The sequence below is a fragment of the Anser anser genome, assembly GCF_964211835.1.
Source record: "Anser anser genome assembly, chromosome: 7".
Classification (NCBI taxonomy): Eukaryota; Metazoa; Chordata; class Aves; order Anseriformes; family Anatidae; genus Anser; species Anser anser.
Genome location: NC_139727.1, coordinates 10,541,063 through 10,565,107, shown reverse-complemented (window position 1 = coordinate 10,565,107; position 24,045 = coordinate 10,541,063). Strand labels below are relative to the sequence as shown.

General features: G+C 39.1%; 3 protein-coding genes across 7 annotated transcripts in view; 2 read left to right on the top strand and 1 right to left on the bottom strand.

Annotated features, from left to right (window-relative positions):
• OGDHL (oxoglutarate dehydrogenase L) overlaps positions 1–8,673 on the top strand; it is a 56,902-nt gene extending 48,229 nt beyond the window's left edge. For all 3 annotated transcript variants that reach the window (XM_083845311.1, XM_083845310.1, XM_083845312.1), the window contains exons 19-23: positions 670–795; positions 1,949–2,021; positions 4,394–4,557; positions 5,168–5,322; positions 6,054–8,673. In XM_083845311.1, coding sequence (XP_083701437.1) covers positions 670–795; positions 1,949–2,021; positions 4,394–4,557; positions 5,168–5,322; positions 6,054–6,177 — 642 coding nt within the window. In that variant the 3' untranslated portion in view covers positions 6,178–8,673. The remainder of the gene's footprint in view (positions 1–669; positions 796–1,948; positions 2,022–4,393; positions 4,558–5,167; positions 5,323–6,053) is intronic.
• Positions 8,674–8,818: 145 nt separating this feature from the next.
• The window catches only part of LRIT1 (leucine rich repeat, Ig-like and transmembrane domains 1), a 131,509-nt gene continuing 116,282 nt past the window's right edge, over positions 8,819–24,045 (top strand). Inside the window, exons 1-2 of one of the 3 annotated variants that reach the window (XM_083845330.1) lie at positions 8,819–9,755; positions 10,221–10,651. In XM_083845330.1, the coding sequence (XP_083701456.1) occupies positions 10,257–10,651 (395 nt within the window). In that variant the 5' untranslated portion in view covers positions 8,819–9,755; positions 10,221–10,256. Of the gene's footprint in view, positions 10,652–23,846; positions 23,987–24,045 lie in introns of all 3 variants that reach the window. The other 2 variants (XR_014587138.1, XM_083845329.1) reach the window with 2 other exon arrangements.
• On the bottom strand, positions 16,321–23,857 carry LOC310902951 (UPF0728 protein C10orf53). The gene is given in 4 exon segments (XM_083845356.1): positions 16,321–18,396; positions 19,343–19,374; positions 19,376–19,460; positions 20,815–23,857. Coding segments are annotated over 4 exon segments (246 nt in total). The 5' UTR covers positions 20,879–23,857; the 3' UTR covers positions 16,321–18,331.

Below are 24,045 nucleotides of genomic sequence, written 5' to 3'. Positions count from 1 at the left end.
AATAAAGACCTGTTCCACTGACTACTTTTAAGGACTGTTATTTGCACATAATAAGCAAGTTATAAATTCTATCGTACGAGCTAAGTAAGAGTTCAAGACATGAACCTAGATGTCATTGTTAGATGCTGCACCAGTCTGTACTGAGATTATACCTGCATATATGCTTACTTATATCCCTATGTGCATTCATGTATGTTTGTAACAAAACAGTAGTTATAAAATACATAAATGTAGAACATGAAAATTATGTATTAAGATAATATAAGAGGGCAGGACACCTATAAAAAAAAAGGGGGGGGGAGTTAACGATATACTCAAAAAAAAAAAAAAAGTGTAATTGTTTTAAGAAACTTTCAAAGGGGATCTACTTTGTGCCTTATACCTCCTGAAGTGCTAGTCCTCCTCACCCTTCCTTCCTGGACTTCCAAGCTTGCTGAAATTAAAGGAAGCTTTTTGCCTTTATTTGCTCATGCTTTTAGGAAAAAGTAGAAACAGAAGAATGCTTTGTAGAGACGCTTCCCTAGCTAATAATATAATCTCAACAGAGCTCTGCTAATTAAGTTTTCTGAGAAAGGGAGTTGGTGAGAGTCAGAAATAGAAAGATGTCTTTTAAGCCTTTTTTTTCTGGTCTTTTAGATATTTTTCTGATGGCTTTAATATCTCTCTCAGGAGTTCAGTGAGCAGTTTGAAGTTTCCCAGCTGTATGAATGCAACTGGATTGTGGTGAATTGTTCAACTCCAGCCAATTACTTTCATGTCCTCAGAAGACAGATCTTGCTGCCTTTCAGAAAACCGGTAAAGTTACTATTATTCTAGGTGTATTAACCCTCACGTGAAGAGGGGATCTTTGTTTGTATCTGTCATACTGCTGAAAGGAAGGTTAATCCCTGGTGAAGTCTTAATTGAATGGAGTTTGAAGGTGGCTAATTTGGTGGAATAAAACTCATCTCTCTCTAAAATTCTAAAACTTGTTTTTCAGCTTTACTTCTTTCTGGTTGTGGAGACCTTTAGATGATTTTGACAAGACACTGTGCAACTAACAGGTTACATAACTATAATCTGCATGTCTAAGTGCTGGTACTTCAAAAACGTGTGTACTTGTACAGGCAGTGACTGCCGTCTTTAAAACCAGCTCTTTGTGTCTGGAGTCTTATGTTGGTTCTACTCCAGTGCCAGACACTTTCCCTCTCCTCTTTTAGAGATATTCTTCTACAACATTAAGAAGAATTCACAAATGCAAATTTCTTCATGTTGTAACTGGGATAAACTACATGGTGTAAGGCACTGTGATTTGCATCACTGCATTAAGGTGTTTGCTGTAACTACAATAGTGACTGCTGGTACGGCAAGAGAAAACTTGGGAGATCAAGCTGGGTTTCCCTAGAATACACCTTCCCAGCTGGTTTCTGTTGGCAGAGTTGACCAAAGTGCTCCATCACTCTGAGATGTTTATCCTTTTTTAGACCTTATTTAATGCTAAAATTGTGTAGTGTTGCTGTTGTTTCTTCCTTTTGAAAGCAATTGCTGTGAATTCTTTCAGATGCTAGCTGATTTCAGACGTAGGTGCTGAAACGCGTGGATTTTTGGAGAAAGCTCTATGTTAACCTTTGAAGCCATTTGGCTCCTCTATAACTTGAATACTAAGATAAAACTATTGGATATTTTAGTGGTTCGTAGTGCTTTGATTTTGTTCTTAAAGGGGAGCATAAAGTAATGCTTTTTGAGAACCTTTATAGGGAATGAATTAACCAAATCTTTCGAACAATTATGAAACTTCATAGGCTTTCAAAACAGAAAAAAATTCCAATTTACTGTGTTTGTTATTCACTTTAATTAGATCTATAGCATTTTTAGTTTGTGGGTTTTGTATGAAGACTGTTAAAAAATATTGCATATAATAATGTAGATAAAGCTGCTCCTGAGTGCTGGAAAAACTTCTGTTTTACAGCTCATCGTTTTGACACCCAAGTCACTGCTGAGGCATCCAGAAGCTAAATCCAGTTTTGATGAAATGGTGTCTGGTAGGTCATCTTAAAATACTACGAACAAATAATGAGCTATACCAAGTCACACATCAAATTGGAAGTGCGAAGAAAAGAAACTGTTCTAGGGAGTTTGCCTTGTCCTTTGGCTCAATTTGTGCAGAACTGTTGTAACAAGACCTAGCTTGGAATTTGGCTGAAGTCTGCATTCAAATACAGATTCTTGATTTTAACAGGTTGTCTTGTAACCGGACATTAATCTCAAAGGCTGTGGAAAGTGCATTCCCTTCTCTATAGGGATGTTCTCCTTAGCATTAGGTCCCCGTGCTCTTTTTCCCTTCATTTAAAAACTTGAATTGCTTTTTGTACTGTATCCATAAATGTGAAGGATGGGTTGTAATCACACTGTGCCCGTTTGGAAGAACAAAGATCTCATTTCCTTATTACAGTACTCAGTTCTGGGACTGCCATGTCACACCAGTGATCTAAAGTAAGACGAGTGAAACAGTGAGTTCAGATCTGTACCCTACTGCCCATAGCTGCTGTTGGTGTGCCATCAGCACCACCAGATCACATAGCAGCTGCAGATGTAACTGCAAAAAGGGAGGAATTGGTCTCGCCATGCACTGGCTAGAATGTATTAGAGTGGCATAAGGAAATGCAGTGAAACGTAGTAAATGATTAAAGTGGTTGTTCAGAGTGAGCAAATGTGCATGGGTGTGGTGGTCTGTTTCAAGTTCTAGCTAGGGTCTTGATTGCTGTCAGCAGAGAATGATGGCTCAGGTTTTTAAAAGTGTGTTACAGTATATAAACATGCATAAACGTTGCAATGTTTCCTTATTGTGAGTGAGTAAAGTTTGCTTCTCAAGCAAAGAAATTTGTGGGTTTTGATTACTGCTTAAAAGCTTTTTAGAATGAGTCAGATTAGAAATTTTATAGGGATTGTGATTTGTCTCTTTAAGTCTTGGGAGCCCCATTTACTTCAGGCTAATCCTCAATAGCAGCCAAAATTCCCAGTTAACATCCAATTCTGACATACCTTCATGTTCCTGCTGAAGATGACAGCGAGAAGTAAAGTACTGCTGACTCTGAGCTGACTCTTTTTGCTTTGTTTTTAACTAAAAGCTGAGCCAGCTGACCCAATGAAGCACAGATTCAGTTTTTTTTTAATGATGAATTCTGCTGTTCACTGAGACAGGGTAATTCTGACATAAATCAGTTCCTCTTTCATATGTTTGTGTTGCTGCTTTTCTACCCCCAAGATAAATTGTTCTTCAAGCAGTAGCTTATTCTTCTGGTAAGTGGGTGTGCTGATTCAGACTGGGAGGTCATGCCACTGTCTGCTGCCTTCCAGCTGGTTAATGTGGGAATATGTCTAATCAATCACAGAAAGGAGCAAAGAAAAGGATCTTTTAGACCATCGAGTCCCTCTTCCTGCCAGTGCAAGACTACTGGCTTTCATTCTTTCCAGTTTCATATATCCCAAGCAAATTGTTCTCATGGGAGATGATATCACAGGGAAAAGATAACTAGCAGTCAAGACATGCATCTGAAATTATATCTTAGCACTTATACGTATGGCTCAGTACTATACTAATTCTTTCTTTGGCTAATGCTGTTTTAGCTCTCAAACAGAGGTTTAAATCACATAAATATACATCAGTTGCGTGTGTGCTTTTGTAAGTATTCCTACAGTTACCATATTTAGTTTCATTATGAATATGTGCTCTGCTTTTATGTATAAACTTCTAAAATTTTGTAATCGTGTTGCTGTTACATGGTTGATACATGGTTGATATCATCTTGGAAAGAAGAAAAAATATTTCAGGTAGATCTCTGAATAAAACTGTAAGCAAAGGTGAGCTATCCCATCAGCTTTAATGGCATGAAGCTGTGACAGGGGAGGTTCAGGCTGGATATTAGGAAAAAGTTCTTCACGGAGCAGTTGGTTGGACACCGGAACAGGCTTCCTAGGGAAGTGGTCATGGCAGCAAGCCCGCTGGAGTTCAAGAAGCATTTGGACAACACTCTCAGGCAAATGATTTGATTTTTGGGGGTCCTGTGCAGAGCCAGGAGTTAACTTGGTGATCCTTGTGGATCCCTTCCAACTCAGTATATTCTCTGATTCCATGATTCTATAACTTAAAATTGAAGGTGTAATGCACAACACAAAGCTAAAAAGGAATTCACTGTTAATATATTTCTTCCTTTTAAGTGTGAAGAATGGATTATTGTCAGTCTTTTAAATTCTTGTGAACTGTCTGAGAAGAACTGCTGATCTGAAAAGTTGTGACAACAGGGAGGTAACAGAACACCATGACCATCGCAGCCTGCTGATTGCTCAGTAAAGGACAGTTTCTTGTGCTGCTTTGTTCCACTGAGAGCACTTTTCTAATTTTTGCTCTAATTAGGTACCACTTTTCAACGTGTGATTCCTGAGAATGGATTGGCAGCTCATGCACCACATGAGGTCAAGCGAGTGATTTTCTGCACAGGAAAAGTGTACTATGATCTTGTGAAAGAGAGAAAGAATCAAGACTTGGAGAAACAAGTAGCTATAACCAGACTTGAGCAGGTGAGCTCTCTGACCCTCAGAAGACAGGATCTTTGGGGAGACTTTCAGCAAGGGGTTGCTATGCTTTTAAAGATGGCACTTGCCAGAAATGATGGTGATAGCTGGCATTCTTAAAGAACTGACAAGACATCATTTAATCCTTGTGGCTTTGTGGAGAAGTAGTGGACAATGAGATAAAGAATGCTTGGTGAGTTTTTCAGAACAAGATAACAACAAAAAAAATGTTACAGCATGATGACACCTTAAATTTACATACCCAATCTGTTGGGTTTAGGTGTTGTAAATAACACTTGGCAGCTATATTGTCATACCCTAATTATGGCCTTGTATTGTGGCAGCTACTTTACTAGAAAAACTTGTAGGAATGCAGGAGATACGGGCTATAAGTTACTTCTGTTCATATCTGTGAAACAATAAAATATGTGTGTATTCACTTCTGACAGCATGAAAACAATTGAAAAAATATGAATCACCTTAACAAACATATGGCTATTAAATTAGTGTGGTACTAATTAGTACTAATCGTTGGTTGCAATATGCAATAGTTATACTACCATGTGCTAAAACCATGTAAGAGAAAGCTTTGTGAGTTATTAACGTCTCTTTCCAGATCTCACCATTCCCATTTGACTTGCTCAAAGAAGAGCTTGAAAAGTATCCAGGTGCTGACCTAGTTTGGTGTCAGGAGGAACACAAAAACAGTGGATATTATGATTATGTCAAACCTCGTTTCCGCACTATTGTGAACCACACACGACCCATATGGTATGAGACTTTAAACAGTTGCTCTTTCTCCTGGCCTGATTTGTTTGTCAGGTTTTTGACTTGAGGATTTTATTTATGGGGAAGGCAGGTTCCCCACAAATCAAAAAACTCTCTGAGTTGGGGTTCTCGGGTGAAGGAGGGAAAAGTCTAGGCAACTGTTTCTCAAATACATAACGTGTATCTTGTTCCTCCTTGTAGATCTAAAAGAAAATCAGCAGCAACTAGCTCTGTATTTATTGCCACTTAGCACAGTGCTTAGCTCTCCTGGCTTTTTCTTTATTCTTGTCTAAGAATCTGTCTTTTCTGAGAATTTCACTCCACATTTCACATTTTTGGAGAAAATAGTGGTTGCAAGAGCTCAGTCTAGTCAGATACCTTTGCATTTATTTTAGATGATTGACTCTCAAATCTGCACATACAGCTGTTGAAGGAATAAGAGTCTTTATTGCCAAAAGCAAGTTATCTAATTATGAGACAGTGTAGCTGTCTGCCGTGGGAGGGATGGGGGAGAAGATGCAGTGAGGGGGAAAGAGGTGGAAGCTGACTGGAAGGTATAACTGATGGTACAAATTAGATTTGATTATATTTTTATTTAAGAAAGATTGATGATAAAATGTTCAAATCTGCCAAGTTAACTTAAATGCATTTAGCAGCATGTTCATGTGCTTGTTAGTGTCAAAATAATTTCTCTTCTTACCTCATTTCTCTGCCCAATTATTTTTGTCACAAAGGTATGTTGGCCGAGAGCCTGCTGCTGCAGCTGCCACAGGCAACAAGAACACGCATCTGGTGTCGCTCAGAAGGTTTTTGGATACAGCTTTCAACCTGGAGGCCTTTGAGGGAAAGACATTCTAACTGCAGGGCACCAACTCATCTCCATTCCAGTACTGTCTCAAACCATGGCATCCAAAAAGGAATTAAAAGTGAATGGCAAAAATACTGGAAATTACATAAGGATTCAGCAGCTGACTTCATTACACTGCACCTTGCTCCCCAGTTTGTAAGAAAAAAAAAATCCAACTTCCACCATTTTTTGTCATTTGTCTATTTAGATTGGGAACTCTTTGGGACAAGGAGTCTCCTATCCAAGGATGGATAGCTCAGTGAGGCTCTGATCTCAGACTGTGGACAGTGTCTAATTGCTCTAAGTAAGTAGAACAGGCATGGAAAACATGATGCAACTGTGCATATCCCTGAAAAAGAAGAGAGGAAGCCACTAAGGAAATAAGATGCATTGTTCCAGAACAATGATTGACAGTTAATTCTAGATATATTGGAGAGGAGTAATGAAACCGAAAAGCAAAGGGTGCTACCATCACACCTATAGGTGATTTTGGTAGGGAAATGCACAGGGTGTGGGTATTGGGAAGAGATGGTAAGGTAGCCTGGTGACGTGAGGAGGAGGCTAGAAATAGGGAGTGAAGATTACAAAGTTAGTAAACTGTGGGTAATTAAAAAAAGTGGTGTAGATTATTTAGGTATAAGATGGAGGCACCACAGTGGCACTGAACACAATGGCACTGACCACAGCTGACAGCAATTAGTTATCAGCTGAAGTTCGCAGAAGCCAACTGCTGGATAAATGCCTTCGAAGTAAGAGGTGATAGCACCAATTGCTCCCACTCCCTGGGCTACCTGATTTGACATGGTAGCGCCTGTAAAAAGGCTGTATTTGGATGAGAAATCTGTGTTTGTCAGCAAGTCTTGGGTTCTCTGCTTTGTCTAGTGCTTATCCCTGCCTCAAATTTCCTTGCTGATATTAATTAAACTGAAGTACCTGCTCCTGATTTAATCATCCGTTTTTATGGTGAGGAAGGTGGGCAAGCAACAGTTACTGATTCACCAAAAGCACATGCCGTGTTTTTGTACAAGAAGTAATTGATTTTTTTTGTCCTTTGTGTTTACCTGTCAATCAATTGCCACATGCTTTCAGTATGGACATAAAAAGTAACTGCCTCTAAGAGCTGGCCCTGTGCCAGGCAGCCGAGGTACAGTGGGTCCATGAGCAGAGGTTCTGTGGCAGGGAACAGCAGGGGTTGTTTTTCTTCTGGGGAGAGAGTGCTTGGCTTCATTGGCGGCAGTGTGTAGCAGGGTGGTCTCATACTGCTGCTGCTTATGCTTCCTCTGCAGTGCCAGAAGGAGGAGGGATACAGCTTACTTCTCCTCTGTTAATATAAGATCTAATGTCAGAAGTCCTGTTCCATCTGCCCCAGGAGAGCTTGGGGCTGGGTGAGCCTCGTGACTGCAGGTTTCTGCAACACTCTAGGCTATGTAGTGGCAGGAGACTTCCTCTCTTCTTTCTGCTGGATGGCAAAGGGAACTGCACAGTTAAGGAAAGAAGTGGCGTAACAGGAAGCAGAGGAATGGCCGTGCCTGTGTTGAAGTAGGAAAAAGTAACTGTCTGCAGGAAGACCCTGTGCCCCTGCAGTGCCTGAGGGTTGTGCACAAGTGACTGGAAAACACATGGATGAAACTTCACCCCCATCTCCAATTCCCTGTCCTGAGCATGCTCTTGGGACATGCTTGTGTTCCCGGCAGTAAGTTTTACCCTGCTGTTGCTATATTGGTTGTGATATAATAAGGCTTGACAGTTTATGCCTGATGCAATGAGTCAAGTGATGCTGAAAAGTTTCTTATCTTGTCAAAATAAAAAGCTTTATTAAAAACTTTGAGTTATGATCATCTAGTACTAGTACAAGTAGGTTACCAAAAAGGGATGTGTACCTCATGCTGTTCCTTCACTTGGCCTGGAGACAGCAAGATGGTAAAAAGAAAATAAAATAAAACAAATTCTTCTGCCAGAGCATAAAGTGGTGTGGTAAGTTACTTACCACGGGTTCCAGAACCAAACTTGGTCTAATATTTATGAAAAGCAGTAGCATCCTTTTAATTTAGACTAGTTGCATTGGGCTTTTCTGTCACTGAAACACTGAAGTTAGTTCAGTCTTTTGAAACCTAATGAACTTGGAAGACACTGCAGTTGACACCAGCAAAGGTTGCCTCCTGTCCATTTCTACAGCTGAAAGCATTAAGCTGATAGGCAGTAACCATCACCCAAAATATTTTAATGCTTTTATGAGTCCGTGTTTTTGTGGCAAGAATTGAATGCATCTAAATACTGCTGGCACCGTTTATTGTATTCTCAGTCTGCATAAGGCAGGCCAGTGCTGCATGAAAACTGATAAATGCACTTATGCCACAGTATATGCAGAGGTAGGAAACAAAATAAACATAGAAATTTAAGTGGTAAATGGCAGGTTTCCATTTTCATTGTGTATCATAGATCGTGGCATAATAGTTGCATAAAAATTCCATCAAAGAATGTAAAAATAAATAAAAATATGTAAGAAATTCTCTGTTATGCCTGTTCTTTTTGACAGTTTTTCCCCTGAATGTTGGCATTAGTATCCCATTTGTAAAAGTGCTAGGGCAGCTCATTCTTCTGTTTTTGTTTGTTTGCCTGGTAGTAGCTTATTTAAATTTAGTAGTAAAGAGGGAGACAGCATGTGAACTGGAAAAAAAAGATAGTTACTCAGAACCGTTGGGTTAAAAGTAGTAATTAAGGTTATATTAGAATATTTTTGTTTTATTCTAAATTCAGGAATAAATCAAGTGAACACATTTATGTTTAAAGCAGAATTTTCAAAATACTGGAATTGGACTGGGTTTAATTTCTCTAATTTGAAAACACTGGAATCAATTTCTCTAAATATGTTGGCTCAACATATTTTTCTTTTAAATTGTTTACTGTTGCCTGTAGTTTCCAATAGGAAATGTTCAAAACATGTTAAAGCATTATAAATTGCTAAATGCATAGATTACACTTATTTGCAGAATTTTGCTGCTTTTCTACAACGAAGTCCCTTGAATAAAAAACACAGTTCTGAACTAGATGCACATTCAATAGGTGCATTATCAACAACGAATCCAAGTTTCTCTAATGGCACCTTTAAACCGGGTTCAAAATCTCTCTCTGATCTCACAGAAAAATACCATTAGAACTAGCTGACAAGTTAAATGCTTTTTACATACTCAATAGTGATCAGTTAATCTGTGTGGAGTGTTAGAAAAATACAGAAGTATTGATACAGGCTTCTGCAGCTCACCTGCACTGAAATTCAAATCACAGCTTTATAACTCAGAAGGAAGAATAAAGCAAATATGAGAATTAATTGACTTCATTGTATTTGTGGGTGAGATATCACATCATGCATGTCTACCATAGCAAATGATTTACTAGGACAAACAGCCTCCGTCACAGAATTATTTTTGTTTCCTATTAGCTACCTGATGAGATGCACTAGCAGCAGGGGTGCGTTTGATGGGAACTTTTCCTCTGCGCATGGTGCAGTTGGAGTCAGTCTGCTAGAGCAGAGAGGAGAGTCTGCTAGACCTGTTCTCCAGAAAGGGAACCATTCTGCTTGTTCGAGGAGGTAAAAATTAATATCTGAGACTAGACGAGAAACAGGAATGTATGCTCATTATTTGAACTGTGTAGATAAAAGTGTGTGTGCTAGGGAGGGAGATCTTTTTTCCCAGAGCTAGGAATAGCCACTGTTGCTAATAATAACAAAATAAAAGCTTGGGAGCCTTTGCTCTAAATGCACATACACACGCACAAAAATCCCTTTCCTCACATTGATATTTTGACTGTTAACTTTACACAAGTGTCACAGACTCTTGTTGCTCGATCTAGCTTTTTCTAGTGGCATAATGTGACCTCAAACGTTGCTCCAAACAGGAAATACAGGCACACTCAATCATGTAAAGCCAGAAAAACCCTAAAAGCAGATGCGAAGTTGTTGTAAATTTAACAGGTCTGATCAAAGATGGAGAAAAATAAATCTGCTGTCGTGCTGTGCATTGGTTCAGTGATTCAGCAGGATTTACGTTTACAGGCTACTCAGTGGGTTGGCGCTGGACAGAGCAGCAACATGGGGAGCCCCCTCCACACCTGGGGGAAGGAGTCACTCAGCACAGGTAGCTACTTAATTATGTCTGATGGGACTGACCTGTGTGGGGTGGCAAAGCACAGGCTGCCTGTTGTTAGCTGGTTAAAGCCTAAGACTTGGTCCCAAACTCTTATCTTTACCTTTGACACACTTAAATGCATCCCTGTTTATCCCAGAGTGGAGGGCTGCAGCTGGGCCCATGGGGGTACAGAGGTCCCTGCCCAGGCCCCTGTGGGACACTGCCCCCCATTTCTACTCCAGAAAGGACAAGAGCTGTGGAGTTTAACTACAGCAAAGGAGGCTGAGGATGGCTGCTGGGAAAGGCTCTGGGAGCAGGAGGCTGCGGGATCCCAACTGCTGGCACTTTCTACAGGCAGGTAAGAGACAGATGTGGCTGAGGGGAACTGGGCAGGGTGCCTTGTCCTGCCCTTGGGGTGGAGGGGACACATCCTTCGCGCTATTGTCGGGGCTTCTGGGGTCTTTAAGGCCTGGAGAAAAACACACAACAGTATGCTGGCTTTCTGCTGCGAGCCACAAGCAAAGGCTTCTCAGGATGTAAAATACTGCTACTTGTAGCGTGAGCACAGTGAAGCTTGTTTGGAACAGGTGAGGAAATCTTTGAATGAAAGATAGTAGAGAAATGTATATTGAAATGTATATTTTGTTTTGTTAAAAAAAAAAAAAAAGCTTTAAAAATCCCTTCCCCTTCCATGCCTTTGCTAGGCTGCAGCTGTGATCCCCATCAGCAAGGTCTGCTGGGAGGGACGGGTGCTGGACTGCTTCCCTTTTCCACTGTCTGTGTCCTGGGGACAAGATTGTGGGTCCTGGGGCTTTGATCAGCTGGTGGAAATATGCACCAAATAATCTCTGTAGATGAGGGTAATTTTGCATGCATCTTTCTGCCCTTCCTGGGTATATAAAGTTACTGAGCAGAGTAAGTGGAACAGGAAACTTTAAAGAAACTTCAAATGACAAGGCATTCAAGATTTCTATTAGTACTGTCTAAGATGTTTTGGGTGGGTTTTTTTTTGTTCCTTTTGGTCATTTAGTAGTTCTGCAAACTCCAGTTGTGTAGCAATAGGTGTCTTGACTTGATGGAATTTACTGAATTAAAAAATAATTATTTAAAGTTTTTCTTAATATTTATGCAGGCCAAGGACAGAGATTAAGTGGCTATGTTTTCTTAATCATCAGTGTAAGGTATTAGGAAACAGCATGTGGACTGAAATAAAATTAAACATATTTGAAAGAGGGAAACGGATGAATGTTGCCTCTCTTCTACATCTTGAATGTTTGTTTTTTTTTTTTTTTTTACTGTTAAGTCACTTCTGATTATAGATACTTCTCAGTTCAGATTGTGTTTTTCTTAATGCTGTTATTTAAAATGTGCTTTATTATCCAAAAGGAATAAATGAACAAAAGGAAAAATATTCAGGAAGGATAATATGTTAGAGATTTATTAGCTTTGATTGAAAATATTTCTGAGATTTCTCCAAAGTTTTCAATTATTAATAAGTGCACCAGGCGGTTTCTTTGTGATATTTAAGTGATGCAGTCATTAATGGCAAATGGAGATCTAATTTATTTAGAGGGGAAAACAATTGTCATCATCGTTAAAGATGCTGTGTGAAACACTGAAACATAATTTCTGTTGCAGAAATCTTTACTTCCTATGCAATTCTCCATAAAATCACTGATATTTTTACCAAGGGACACTGAGAAACTTTCTGCCCATGTCATAGCCAGCCTTGTGTCCTCCTGCCTTGGAGGATGGAGGGAGTGCTCAGGCTATCGCAAGCAAAGCAGGTCTGGGTCAGAGCTCAGCTCAGCTCTTGAGTATTGTCCTGGGGTGGCCATTAGACATTGTCGGTATAATGGTTCCGTTTTAGTAGCGGTTTAAGCAACCGCATTTGAGTTGGTCTTGCAGTGAAATAAAAGGTGTCTGTGCAGGGACTTTGGAGGGCAGTGATGTTTAGTGCCCTCAGATTGCTCCCTGTACCTCCAATGCAGCCCCGTGTAGAGGAGAAAGTGCAGGGGAATGTTAGGAAGGTGTCTGGATAGGTACCTCTGGTATCCTCTGTTTGGGTGGGTGTTGGCTTGTGTCTCTGCTCCTTGGCCTGTGACAGAAGACTTTAAATTTCCACAAAATCCATTTGTTTATAAGTACCTCTTACTGGACATCAATGGACCAAGAACTCTTAGTGTGAGGTTGCTGCGCTCCCTCTCCTTAAGTAAGCTTAATTATTAAAAAGCAAAACACATTTGAGGAAATGGTATATTTCCCCAACTGAGTGTCTCTACTACTGTGGATATCAAAGGGATAAAATAAAATTGTCTTTTTCAGAACATGTTAAAAACAATTTTATGTAATTCCCCTTGACTAAAAATAAATGTTTAGCAAACTGCTCCCAACAGGCTTATAAAAGATGAAATATTTATTACTATATGTTAATTATAGATTTTAAGCAATACTTAAGTAATTGATTTTTAATCAAATCAAATCAAATTAATCAAAAATCAATTTAATTTTAATTTTTAAGTAATTAAGTGATTGGCTTGGTCTTGCCATTTTATATGATTAAATTTTGATATCATATTGATATTGATATTTGATATCATTTTATATGATTAAATCTTTCTTCACCAATTGTTCTTTGTGCTAAAGCGGTTTGCACAATCATTCTTAACTAAACAATTTTTGCAATGTTGATTATGTAGTATAGGATGAATAGTGGATGTTTCTTTTCCATCAATGTCATGGCCCAAGCAAAATCAAATTCCATCAGTCTTAACATTTTTGCATCTGGACTGAAACACCATAGCTTTTCAAGTCTAGAAATCTTACTAATATAGTAAAGTTATATTTTACTCCAGGAATATTAGTCTCTGACACTAAAAATCAGTTTTAAAGAAGTTTGCACGTACTTTCTTTTTTGGTGTATTATATCTGACAAATACATATACGTAAAATACACTGCATAAGTTGTCTTTGTTCCCCTGAGCAGCATAAGATATCAAAAGAACCAGAAATATCTTGCAACTTTATGTCCTAAATGCTATTTCATGCCAGCATATTTCGTACAAAATTACTTTGAGGAAAATTATTGTTTTATCAGAATTTCAAACTATTGTTGACAAAACCCTGTCATCCTGGAGTTGATTAAGAGCTGAAGCTTTGTATTGCTTTGGGACTCTCTTCTTTGCAACAGCCTACTGCCTATTCAGAAAAAAGGATAAACAGAAATAAAGCAACTTAATCTCCAGCGATTCTAAACGGTTCCTAGTTACACTCTTAGATAATTAACTTCTCCTCTGATATGCTCATTTAATAGATATCTGGTCATATGTGGCAATGTTTATTTAATGCATTCTGCACTATTTATACCACAATACACCCTGCTCATTATAAAATAGAAATTTCTTTAATTTATTTACACACATCCAGAAGCTCTTGCTTTGACAAAACTCTACCAGCTTCAGGAAAATTTATCTGAGCATGCACATCAGTATATGACTGTACATAAATAGCTTCTGCAGGGGCTGTCAGCAAAAAAAAAAACTAATATTTTTCCTTCTCTTCAGCATCACTGTTCTGAATTCACATGCATAAAAATTTAGGGACGTGCTACTTGAAGTGTGACTTTTTATTTTTTTAACCTCTTAGGTCTTCAGTTGAGGGGCTTCAGAACTGCAATAGACTTATCAGTAAAACTGTATTTTTCATAGGGAGTGCAACACTGTGCAGCTTGTGAGCTCAATAGATTTATGCAGGATGTACCTTTGTGGTACTTGTATCTGTAACAAACACCAAAGGCAAGTAAATGGAGAACTCTGTAGCATACTCTGCTCCTGGGAATTAAGTTAAGCCCATGATAAAAAACACGAATTGTTAAGACCTTGGTAGACACTTTCCTAGGTACATTCACAGATGTGCAGATTTACATAGGTGTGCATATGTGAGTAAATGTTTATGTATCTGAATAGTGCCTATGCGTGGGTGCAGAACAACCCTGTCTTTTCTTAAAATTGCCTTACAAAATTGACAAAAACTGAAATTTAAAGGGCCACATTTCAAATGCATCTTAAATTAGTAATGGATCTTGTCTCTAACTTGAATGTGCCTATACTGGGTAATGAGTTTTGTAAATATGTGCCTCGACAGAGCAGAAGAATCCTGCTTGTATTCTTCTGGGCTGTTTTCCACTTATAACACGTGGGCATTGCTAGGGAACGTTCTCAGCATGTTAAACAAAAATATCTTAAAACTACCAAAAGAAATCTGGGTGGTTTAAAGGGACTGTTAAAAGCAAAAATATATTTGTTCCTTTCTAATATTTTAAGCAGAAATACATACAAATATATATTAATTTAAAGAATTTATTGGAATAAAGCATTTCCTTGCTCTAATTGTGAAGTATAGCACAGGAAAGTTTTACAGCACTTTTTATTGGAGAATTGGAAAACAGGGAAGATCTCTGTGACTCAAAGCTGTCATCTCCATTTCAGACAAAGGAGATGGAGAAGTCACTTCCTCCTGACTGCAAACTAAATTACTCACAGACTCTTAGTATGTAAAAATGGTGCATTGAAATTGTTAGTGCTGCCATCTTTAATATAACAGTGCTGGATGGCCAGTATTCAAAATGAAGAGGAAGGAGATTTAACTATGTGTACAGTATTGATTTTTTTTTTAAAAAACAACTATTAAAATGATTTAACTTTGTTTCTCTAGTCAACTTTAAACTTTTTTTTTTGAGAACTGTGCTGACATCAGCTGTGGAAAGTCGATTACCATCATACAGTAAATTTAAAGCAAGCAAAATATATTTGAGAATAAATAGGACTCTTTAAACCCTTCCTGACTACTTGTAAAGAGTGATTTCCTTCTCACTGGGAGCAATGGCAAAGAGTAAAATCTTCCTATTTGCTGACAGTGCAAAGAGCACGTCAGTAGTGTGTTGAATAATGCCAGCATGTTCCTTTTGAAACATGCTCCTCATGTGAGGAAGAAGCTTCATCTCTCTTTTTGGTGTTTAGTTTCAAACAATGTTAAAGTGCCTAAATTGGAACCTAGTACTCAGCAGAGATCCGAATTGCACTGTGGAGATGCCTCTTTCCATCAGTTACAGAAGTTGCCGAGGGCAAGCCAGCTCCTAAACTGAGTGTTTCAATAAAGTGTCTGCAATTAAATGTGATGAACTCAGGCTTTGGAGTTGCATTCTGCAACAGGAGTGGCCTGGGTGCTGCACAACTGCTCTGCTGGGCAGCCTACACTTGATGCAGTTGTTTGTTTTTTTTTTTAATCTATCAAGTATTGTTAATTTTTTTATTTTCCCTCCTTTTTTGAAGAAATTACTGGAAAAGCTGTCAAATTTTGTGAGCGTTGTGCAAAACATAAGGAAATGCACATGATAAGCTTAATCATGTTATAAGAGATTGTTACTCTAAAAGGCAAACTATTTTAGTTATATTGTGTTATTGTGCCATTAGTACCATTTGACTGCCAACTGTGTAACAGTGGGGCTCCAATCAACAGGAGCCTTTGTGTGTTTGCCATTGCAAATAGCGCTGAGGAGAGGAGGGCGAGAGGCTCTTAGTGGTACAATTTTTTCAGTGATTAAAAATACTTGAGATCCATTTCAGTGATCAGAAATTCAGAAATGTGTCTTAATGAGACAATTAGTCAAACCCTAAAAGCTGCACAGCAATTTAGTTGGAGTTACTACTGGAATAATTTGCTGCTGCTGCTTTCTTTCTCCTGATTTAACTTCACAATAGTCTGGATGAAAGTCACTGTAGAGAGGATTTGCAGGCTAGTTCTACTTGTTCGGTTGTTCTCAAACGGCCATGATTATCTGTGGGGCTGATAACCCCCTTAAAAATGAGGGAGATTTTGAGGAAAAAGTGGTTATTTCACGTATATATGAAAAAAAAAAAGAATCCCTTTGTCCAAGTGGCTACTCCTGTGCCTTCAAACATCCACCTGCCTGCTAGTGCCATGGCAACTAATCACAGGTAGTGTTTGGGGAGCGGGTACCAAACCAAAAGGGCTACTTCGAATTTGTATATATTTTTCCCTTCTATTACAAAAGCCCAATAACAGAGTCTGAGATCTCTTTATACATTCTAATTGGTAGTGTTCAAGATGTCTGATGGAGTTTTGTATTTTTTGTTTTTGTTTTAAACTTCATTGTTGTATTAAAAATCTTGTCTATCTCCAGTCTTTCACAATTTGGTCATAATGGTACTCTAATGCAGAGTCAGAGCAGTTGCTCTCAACCCATACTTTTTTTTTTTTTAAGTTTGCTACTTCTCTCTGAGACCTGAAGCCTTCTGTTCCTCAAAGCTTGTTCCCATACTTTTTTTTTTTTAAGTTTGCTACTTCTCTCTGAGACCTGAAGCCTTCTGTTCCTCAAAGCTTGTTCATTGTTTAAAATTCAATTTAAACCAGCTAATCTATTATGTCTTAATATCTCCCTACTACAAAACTGCCGCCATTCCAACTTGGGGGTATGTCAGAAATGTTCTCAGGGTGATGTTACAGAGGTCACTGAACACAGTAAGACCTGAAAACTTTTTTTAAAATTATATATATATATATAATTTTAAAACAACTGGTTAGGTGTTCTTTTTGGAGTGTTTTTGATGTTTACAGCATTTCATGCTCAGGAGATCTGGGGAGCTTAGTCTTCTGTCTGTCTCCGTAGTTATGGGGTCAGAACCCCAGTGAATGGTGAACTAACTCAGTATTGTCCAGGACAGAGCTAGAGTGGGGCAAATGATGAAAACCCGATCTCCTCTTTGTGAATGTCTGCTCCAGAATGTGCCTTTCTCATCTGTGAAAGTGTTAATTTTATTGATCTTGTCAATATAGTCGAATGAATGTTTTCGCTTTCTAATCTTGTTATATTAGTTATAGAAAGCAAAAATGTTTGTCTTCTAGAACAATGTGGTTTCTGCTTCACTTGATTTTAACTATTAATACTTTTTTCTCACTTGCTAAAGAATATTTTTAATACCTCTGGCATCTTTAGGATATAAGTAAGAGACTGTATTTGGGTATAGCAAAGTGTTTATTTTGACAACAATTCTGTTTTGGATCAGTACTGCAGTAGAGGTACTTCAGTTATTTGTAACTAGCTACCTCCTTGCAGCTTATAGGAGTTACTGTGAGTGGTAGGATTTATTCGTCTTTAGCTCTATAATCAGTCAGATGGTCTCGCCTGAAGCCCTGTTAGAAACTGCAGCTGCCTAGCACTCCTTAGCCTCAGTGTATGCTGTGTTTCTCTGTTCATACAACTACGTTAGAATGCAAAAACTAACCACTTTCTTTCATAAACTAAATATGGGTCAAGTTGAAAATTGTCATAACACTGGTGTCCTGAACATATGGCTGCTTGCAAACTGTTGGATTCACCTTGACCAGAAGTAGGTTTTAGCTGAGGCCAAGAGTGTATGTTGATAAATCAGGAACAAAATAGTAGCCTCATAATCTAGTTATCAAGGGGAAAAAAGGGAGGAAAAAGCAGTGTTACTTTTCTAATACCTGGAATATTGGTAATGGTAACTGCAGACAGGTTTAACCCTGTCCTTATAATTATGCCAGCTTGCTTCTCTCTGAACCCTCGGGCTGCATCTAAAGACAACAACCACATTCCCTGGAATACTTGTGGCCAAGAGAAAAGTGAAACTGGCACATCTGTGTGAGTGTGTATGGATTGATCAGCAGCTATTAATAACTTTGAAATGATTATCTTTAACATAGGAAACTCCCTGAAAGTTGAAATAATGCAAGATGTCCAGGAATTTCATTCTTCTTTTAATTAAAATCAAATTATTAGAACTACTTGTTAGTCACAGTTCTATATGAATTTGTGACGTTCAGGGTGGTAACACATGACAGCTTCTGGAAAAGGATGTATATTCCTGTCTGGATGGCACATAAAGAGAGACAGAAGCATGAAGAGCCAACTGTATCGTAAAATTTCTAATACTTTTGTAATGCAAGTAGATTGCCTGACAGAAAAACAAGGTAAAAGAGAATGTGAACCTATAAATTAGTAAGCATTTAACACTGTTTTTCTGGCTTCTTCACAGAGTGGATCCAACTTGCCATCACCTCCTAATGGAGAAAAACACAGCTTACAAAGTATATCCAAATAAGCTTATTCATATTTACATCTGTGCTCCTTGTTGTAGCATCTGCGTTCCTTTGCATTCTCCCTCACAGTACTTGGACTCAGTTTGGCTCTACCCTGTTTAACTGCATAATCTGAGGTTGGTTCAGCTTTGGTCTGGATTTGAAACAAGGCAAAAAGTGAGTGCAGCAATGCAGGTGATTCAGCAGACAGTAGAATAGCATAGGTCTAATACTGGAACAAAAAAAAAGATGTATTTTCTTGGAATAAATTTCCAAAAGGAGCAGTATTGGAACCTACCAGTTACTGGTCTGTTTCTTTCCTTTCAGGAAGGTGAAACCAACCGGGATGTGGTGCTCAAAATACCTTTGTACTTGGTCAGCTTTCTGCTTTCCCTTCATTAACTCCACCTTCCCCAGCCCTAGAGAAGCTGTTAAATAGTGGGGAGGGGAGGAGCGGTGGCTTTCAGCCTTTCTCTGGAAGGTAGTTGCACAGGAAATGAGAACTTGAGCCCTGAAGCTCCTTGACTCTCCTGAATCAATATATATATATGCCTCTATGTGGGGCACTGCAATGGTATTATTTTTGTTTTGCCAGGGGAGAAGGAAGGGGAGCTGAATAAATAAATAAACTAAGACCCAAGCATATAAGTTTTAATAACTGTGGACTGAAATCTAACTGGTTTTCTTGTGATTGTGTAGTGGTGCATGCGGGAAGGCCTTGAGAGAGTGCTCTCCTAGGCATTGCCTTAACTGCTGAACCATTCTGTCTTCCTGATTGTGCCTTTTATAATGCCTCAAATATAAAGTAATGCAAGCTTAGAAGAGTTAATGTTGGCAGAAGTTGGACTGTTTATGCCTTAGGAAGTGCTCACTTCAAAATGTAAGTGCTTTCAGTGAGAGACTGGAATGAGTAAAACTTTGTGCTTACCAAAATCCAGGTCATTGATGTTGCAGTGAAATAGTCTCCCCATTTACTATGAGTTCTACAGTATTCCAGTCTGGTATCTCCTCTAGAATCAGCTGGTGCCCATCTGCCTGCAGGACAGCTGGAAAAGGGCAAAGAAGCAGTGAGTGGTACTGCATTTGCTTGCTTTGCTGTGAACTCCTGGTATATCGAAGTTCTACTGCTTATGAGAGCAAGAAGCAAATAACAGTGTTAATGTAGCTAAGTGCTGTACAAAACTCCCCACAACTCCTGTCTGCTTTGATATCTAGCTTCTCTATTATTACATTAATGGATCTCCTTTGAATGAAGCCTCCACCCTCTGTCATTTCTAGTTCTAGCAGTAAAAGGCAAGAAATTCATTATGTACTTGTATTTGCTATTAGCTGGCACAGCAGCTGTAAGAAACACAATGTATTTATTTGCAAGTACCATGGAATAAGATTAAATTCAAAAGAAATCTCCAGTAAACGTTAGGATGGTGCTATAGAACAGCTGGAACATTAAGTGAACAACCTTGATAACCCAATTGTTCACCGACGCATAATTCATTTCACTTCTGCTTAAAGAGTAATTCTTCAGTAAAGAGTAATTCCTCAGTACATTTAAAGCCTTGAGATTTTGTGAAGCTGAGAATCAAGCCAGAAGGGACAAAACCTTCTCTCAACCTACGTATTTGTTTAGCTGAATTAGGTGTGTTTTGGGTTTATTACAGTACATTGTATAGTGTTGTAAATTAATCAGAACAGGGGAAGTGGGAACTCAATGCAATTCCAGCAGCACATAAATGCCTCATGCTTCTGCCTGGGCACCCATGGATTTAAAGATTTTTTTTTTTTATTCATCTCATTCCATTTTTTTTTGGTCTGTTTGTTTTACTAGGCAGAAGCAGGCTCTTGGATACTTAATATTCATGCTCTTGTCTTTTCAGTTTTTATTGGCAATGTCCTAAGGCTGAGACCATGTACTGACCACTGCACATGAGTTATTTTTGTCCATGTTTAATTGATAAAAGCAGATAGAAATATCACTTTCTCTGTTCCAGTTCCATGGTAGTTGTGTGACTTGTCAGGGTTGGTGTTTCCTTGCTGAAAGTGGCATGGCTCAAGCATTTAACCTAACTGTATCCACCTGTGACAACTCCTTCTAGCATTTCAATTTACTGAAAAAACAACAGAGAAAATGGCTGAGTGAGGAGTACAGTTCATGAAGCAGCATGATGAGTTCCTGCTGTGTGTTTTTTTTTTTTTTGTCAGCTGAGCAGAATCCCCATCAGACGATTTTCACTGCTTTCTAGGAAATTGCAATGGCAATCTCTGGCAATTAATTCACACTCATAAAATGGATGAGAGCTGGTGTCTCTGTGCTGTTAGCTGGAGATCTGTCCCCAGGGGGGACGGCTCACCACAGCACTTGTTAGTCTCATGAGGCAAGGCCTGGTCTTTCCCAGTCCGTACCTGAGGTACGCTGCGGTGATCTGGCAGCCCCAGCTGGGTAACCCGGGTGAAGTGCCAGCAGCATATCTTGTGTGTTAACCCGGGCTCTTCGTATGCTTCCAGTGTCAACCAAGTCCGAGACTTGAGTTTATTTATTTTTGTTGTTGTATCTATGATCTAAAGCCTTTATAATCACAAAATGTGACTTGTTTTAATACTTCAGATCTCACACATACAACTTGATTTATCTGGCAACTTTAGATGAATTTTGCTAGGCAGAAATCTTTATTACGTGTCCTGTTATAGGTAGAAAACGTTAAAATGGAGGAAAAGTGTTCCTCATTCCCTAATGAACAGCATATGGGCTGCAGCCATCCTTGATTTCTCGACGAATCATTTTCCATAAAGACTAGCTACACCTAATTTCTCTCTCCTGACGCGGGGTGAGCGATGTGCCGCCGCAGCTGAAGCGGGGCAGGAGCCCCCAGCGGCGCTGGCTCAGGCCGTGCACCCGAGCCCTGCCTGCGGCGTTCCCTCGGCCCTCTCCCGCCTTGCTTCCCGGCTAAATTCCGCCTTAAGCGGCCTCAGCCTTGTCCGAGCGCGGCTGAGGCGTGAGGGGCGGCCCGGCGCTGCCCACCCCTCCCGGCCCGGCTCTCCCGTCCCGCACCTCGCAGGCCCTGCAGGCGGGAGGCGCGCCTGACGGGGCGCGCGCCGCGACCGTTGGCGGCCGTTGGGTGACCGTTGGGGACCGTTGGCCGCGGCGCCGCCCCCGCCGCTCCTTCCCCCGTGAGGGGTTGGGTGGTGGTGTGTGGCACCAAGAGGCGACAAGCTGTCTTCTGGGGGCTTTTATTGGCGGCGTGAGCTGGGGGAGGGTGTCCAGCGTCTGCTTCAGGTCACATATATACATATACATTAATACAGGTACAGATAAACACGTTCCAATAGAGCAAGAAACATAACCGAAGCATAATGTGCTATAAATAAGCATTTACATTTGTCATAAATCTATACTATCTTATAAAAATAAAAGTTATCACTAAAATAGTTCTCTATCTCGTAACGCGTACAGCAGCAGCAGTTCAGGTGTGTTGCCACAACCATGCCCCACTCTAATCACAGACAGCAGAGGGTCTTTGACAGCACTCACACGAGTGAGGTTGGGTTCTTGCACCCTTAAAACACCAGTTTTGAAGTCAAGTTTCTTTTGGTTTTGTTCACCATGAATATAGAGGTTCACAAAAATCTGCTTTTTAATTGCTACATCCCAGTGCTGTATGTGGGAGCAGACCTATGAAGAGAATGAAACAGTTACCATCTTAAAATTATCTTGCAGAGAGTTTGTATTTCTCAGGTCCCACTAAGAGGCCTCATTAAATCATTGCCACTTGTTATATTAATGGCTTAGGCTGTCAATCAAGATTTTTGACCTCTTTAATAAGAACAATCTATTCCATTGTTTTCTGGTTGGAAACATTTTAAAAGTGTCTCATTTGATTTCCACAAATACATGTGCACAGACTGTATTTTAAAACTTAAGAAGAAAACTTAATTTGTATAATACAAATAATGCTAAATAAGCACCTAAGAAAACTCCTATTTCCTGAAATCCTTAGTAGATGGATCTGCAGCATGTGATGATACCATAGAGGTGTAGGGGATTCTGGTAACTGCGAAGCAGCATGGTCCCTTATGAAGTTCCTGGTGGCAAACTGAAGATAAGTTTGTAATGCCCTGTGCTGTGAATTTTATCCATCTTTAAGTTATTCAAGACTCTCCAGTTTAAACAAACCAGGAACCGAGTCTGAAATTTCTTAAACGGAGTAAGGTACTTTGCAGATGCTACAGTTAGCACGAGTAATGACTGAGGTTAAACACATACATAAATGGAGGGACTGAGTTTGTTGAAGCTTTTCAGGTATTCACGCAGATCACTAAGTATCTGAGGTACAAGGATAGAATGCTTAGCTAAATTAATAGGAAGCGTGGGTGGTCACTGGTTTCTTTCTCAAGTAAGAATAAGATGTAAGCATTTTCCACCACCAGTATTTTCTGATGTCAAAAAATCCAAAACACTTGTTATAGCAGCTACAGACAAGGTGCTCTTAACAATACATAGGTATAAAATTTCAGCAGTTGGAGTTTGTGCCTGAATTATCAGTAATTGTGTGTTGAGTACAGTGTCTGAGCTACTGTTAAAATCCCAGACAAAAGAAAAAAAAAAAGTAGAATGCAAACACAAGTAATGTTTGCAAATAAATATTTACACCTATCAAACTATGAATACAAAATGAAATGATATATTTCATTAGAATTAAATTAATAAATAATCAACTATCAAATTTCAGAATTTTATACACTTAAAGTACGGTCATAATTTCAAACAGTTATATGAAAAAAATCTTGAGATTGTAGTGCTACATTTACGTTAAAAGAGCAGAATGCCTTTGCAGTGACATAAGACAGCAAAATTACTGGGAATGTTTCAAAGTAATTTTTGTAATTATAGCACGGGAACAATTTAAAGTCATAACTTGAACAGTATACCCATTAAGTGAACATTCAGTTTGACTAACTGTTTGACTAACACTTTTTAAAAATTATTATTATTATTTTTTAGAGGGACATTTTAGGGGGACGTTTTAACTTTGGGGCAGCTTTTACGACATAGTACTATTTACATAATTTAAAAATAAATTCTATCTTTGGTTTGAACCACACTCATGGAGTAATAAGACATACATATTTTTAAAACAACACATTAACTTTAAAAAAAAAAAAAGAGCCCAGCCCTCAATCACTGTAAATCAACATAGTTGATTTGCTCCAACATAGCTGACTTGCTCTGATTGATTATTAGGCTTGCTGTGCTTTCCTATGAGGGGTTGTGGATTGCTTTTATTCAGCAGACTATTTAATTGGACGTATGCAACTTGAAAGAGGCAGTAAAATAAGTATGGGCATAAGTAATCTACTGAGTCAGTATCTAGAATTCTTAGACAGAAACGTATCTGTGCTTCTGGTTTATTGTAATAAATCCATTCCCTTGCTTTTAGGCCTGTGAGTGCTTAAGCACATGATTGTTCAGTCTACAAAGGAAGAAAAAAGGTCTCTGCTTCTCCACATGCAAGTCCCTGTGCAGACTTCCAAGTGTGTTCCAGTGTGCCTAAGAAAAGATCAGTGCTGGATTCAGTTAGTAAGTGTTTTTAGTCTGTCACCAAGTTATATTCTAACAATTATGACTGAACAGTGCTA